The 2,992-nt window shown below is 58.2% G+C and overlaps 2 protein-coding genes across 2 annotated transcripts in view; one reads left to right on the forward strand and one right to left on the reverse strand.

Annotated features, from left to right (window-relative positions):
- Window positions 1-2,992, reverse strand: part of LOC127749177 (actin-binding protein WASF1-like) — a 62,798-nt gene that overhangs the window by 35,234 nt on the left and 24,572 nt on the right. The window lies entirely within an intron of this gene.
- Window positions 485-2,188, forward strand: LOC127749168 (uncharacterized). Its single transcript, XM_052266289.1, has 2 exons — window positions 485-944; window positions 1,267-2,188. Exons 1-2 carry the CDS (start codon window positions 500-502, stop codon window positions 1,572-1,574), a joined length of 753 nt encoding a protein of 250 aa, XP_052122249.1. The 5' UTR covers window positions 485-499; the 3' UTR covers window positions 1,575-2,188.

A 2,992-nucleotide genomic window follows, 5' to 3' on the forward strand; every position in this document is an offset into this window, starting at 1 on the left:
GAGGCGCTCGTTGCTGTAGTAGAGGCCCGCGTGCTCGCCCGCGTGGCTGCTATGGGTGAACAAAGCACCAGCGAGAGATAAACAACAAAGTATTACGGGAACGGGGTGCGCTACGTGCATTTTTGTAAACGCAATCATTTCACTGACCCCTATTCAAACTCACGGGAGGACACGCCTTTGGCGCTCCAGGGGACACTGACTTCATTGGGTGGCACTTCAGCTTAATTCGAGACCCAAAATATGGAGGTGATTTTTATTTGGAGGTGTTATGGCTCGCATTGTTCCAGGAGGGGCATGGAAGGGAGGTGAGGGGGGGGGGGGGGTGCTGGCCGCATGCTGGTGAGCAATCGCCTGCTGCTCGAAATAACTCATCAGGGCTGTTGAATCCCCCACGCGACTATCAGTGACAACGAGTAACAAATTGGAGTCGGCCGCTCCGATAAGGGGCTGCTCCTGCTGCTCCCCCGTCCAGTGCGTCGTCTGCCGCCGCGCCGCCGCCATGCCGTCAGCCTGCTCGGGCGTGCTCTCCTGGGCCAGGACGGCGACGAGGGGCGCTGCCCGGCGGCGGGCGCCCGACGTCGCCGTCGTTGGGGCAGACGACGACGCCCTGGCGGTGGTCGCCGTCCGCTACCTGGGCGAGCGCCCGTCGCCGCACCCGGGGCGGCCGCGCCTCCCGACGCCGCCCCACGCGTCGGAGACGTCCTCGGCGCCACCCGCCGCGCTGCAGCTACCCCTCGCCGCCGCCAGCCCCGACGCGCAGAGCACCACGTCGTTGGAGGGCGCGGAGGGGTCCAGCGAGTACTCCGGGTCCTTCCGCGAGGACGACATCTACGCGGAGCTCCCGGACGACGTGGGCCCCCCGGCCCAGCCCAGCCACCGACCCTCCTCCGTCGTGATCCTCATCAAGGAGGTCGACTGCGGGGCCTCCTCGTGCAGCACGTCGGGTAAGCGCTTTGAGGGTCCTCTTTATACCGAGTTGGCCATGATAAATTCACCCCTCCATCGCCTAAAGGGATGGGTACATCTATCATGACCTGTCGATCTCTATTTTTCCGACCCCGAGTTGAGTTCCGTTGATGAAAGTACTCAACGAGCATGACAAAAGCACCCCTGATAAAAGTACTCTGGCGTGACAAAAGTAGACCCCTGATAAAATCATCTGGCGTGACAAAAGTACCCCCCACAAAAGTACTGCTCTGGCGTGACAAAAGTACCCCTGACAAAAATTACTCTGGCGTGACAAAAGTAACCCCCCGTTGCCCGCAGGGGAGTCGCCCCCGCGGCCGCCGCGCCGGGTGCGCTTCACGACGACGGCGTGCTGCTGGGCCGGCGTCGCGCCCTTCCGCGGCAGCCGCTGCGAGGTGCTCACCACGCTGCTGCTCTTCATGTCGCTGGCCGTCATCGTCGTGTGCTTCGCGTGCGCCGCCGACTCGGCGCAGCAGCAGCACCGCTTCCCTCCGCACCCGCCCGGGCCGCCGCCGGGGCCGCCGCCCGTCGACGAAGATCCGATGTTTCCCGTCGACGAAGGCCCGATGTTTCCTCTGCTGCCACCCAGAAGATGTCATCCTCATTGAGAAACACGTCGGAATATGCCTTATTGCCCTATTTTTACCTCGAAAATTATTATTTTTTAAAAATCTTTAGCTTGAGGCAAATGTCGTCAAAATAAGGTAAAAATTTCCTTATATTAACTTTATTATCTTTGACATCAACCGGAAATGCTTTTTGGAATATTATCCGGTGTGTACACGGAATATAGTCCACCCCTTGCTGCGCACCTCGTTACGTCTTCTTCTCCTGCTGGCCCGCCCTGCGAGCGACAGTGACGCCGCGTCTTCTTCTTGTTCGTCGCGTTTCTCCAGGTAACGAGTCATTACCGCCCTAAACGCGCCATGACGCGCAACTACAGCACATTGCGTTTTCGTTGTCATTTTTATTTTGTCTGAAAATCATCGGGAAAACCTCTTTTTTTCTTCTTTTTTTTGGTGAGAAAAAAAACCTCGTCGACCAAACAAGTAAAGTACAACAATCTTTTTTTGTCATTTACCCAGCCACTGACGCCGTTTCATAAAATTACAAGAAGCGTCAAGAAGTCATTTCGGGTGAACGTACAAAACTGCTTTTTGTTTCGACACTGCCACAGCGAGAGCAACATCATCATCATCATCATCATCATCATGAGCTTCCCTTCGACAACAAAAATTACTTCTTCTCGACCCGTCACAAAGCGAGCGAGTGAGCTTGTCCAACTTCAACTCGTGTTGTAACAGCAGCAGCTTTCACTCCGGCCCTATACCGCCGCCCCCCTTCTCGTTTTTCGAGGCCTCCTTCACCTTCCTGATGGCCGGCCGTGCGTCCTTGGCGCGCTCGTCAGCCCCGGGTAAAGCGCCTGCGTGGCGGAGCGTGGCGTGGCGCGAGCGTCCTTCGCAAAGTGCGTCCGCGGCCGCAGCGGCGAGGCCCGCGACGGGGGAGGCAGGCGGCGGGGGGACGATGACTGTGAAAGGCGCTTGGTGAAGCCTTCTGGAGCAGCAATGCCCAAGGGAGCCAGGCGCAGGGCGCAGGGGGGAGACAACGATCGGGGGGACAAAAGCACAGCAGAATGGGCGAAAAGGGGGGAAAATAAAGAAGAAAGGGGGAAGAAACCTGCTGCTGCGGCATTCGAACCGCCGGTTGGTCAATCGCGACGAATGACGTTCAGTTCAGTCCAACGCTGTCACCGTGACCGAGACAGACAGGCGCACAGTTTGAGTGCGGGGGTGATTGAGCCGGACTGGCTGCCGCGTCCGTGTTGGCGCTGCTCAAGCACGCCTCCGGGTCGCAACCGGACAGACCCAAAGGCCGCCGCCGACGGCCGGTGTTTGGCAGACGTCACATATTGACACATCGAGTTATTGACAAGGTACGCACCAGATGAAACGGTGATACCGAACCGGCTGTTGGACCAGTATGGGCGCTCAAACTCGTCGTGTTTATTATCTTGACCAAGGTAAAA

Source organism: Frankliniella occidentalis, unplaced genomic scaffold, assembly GCF_000697945.3.
Source record: "Frankliniella occidentalis isolate FOCC.00 unplaced genomic scaffold, Focc_3.1 Scaffold37, whole genome shotgun sequence".
Classification (NCBI taxonomy): Eukaryota; Metazoa; Arthropoda; class Insecta; order Thysanoptera; family Thripidae; genus Frankliniella; species Frankliniella occidentalis.

Excerpts from the sequence above, each read along its gene's own strand:
- LOC127749168 (XM_052266289.1), top strand. The coding sequence starts at position 500 with ATGCCGTCAGCCTGCTCGGGCGTGCTCTCCTGGGCCAGGACGGCGACG. Across the intron at positions 945-1,266 it reads CTCCTCGTGCAGCACGTCGG|GGGAGTCGCCCCCGCGGCCG; the intron begins GTAAGCGCTTTG and ends CGTTGCCCGCAG.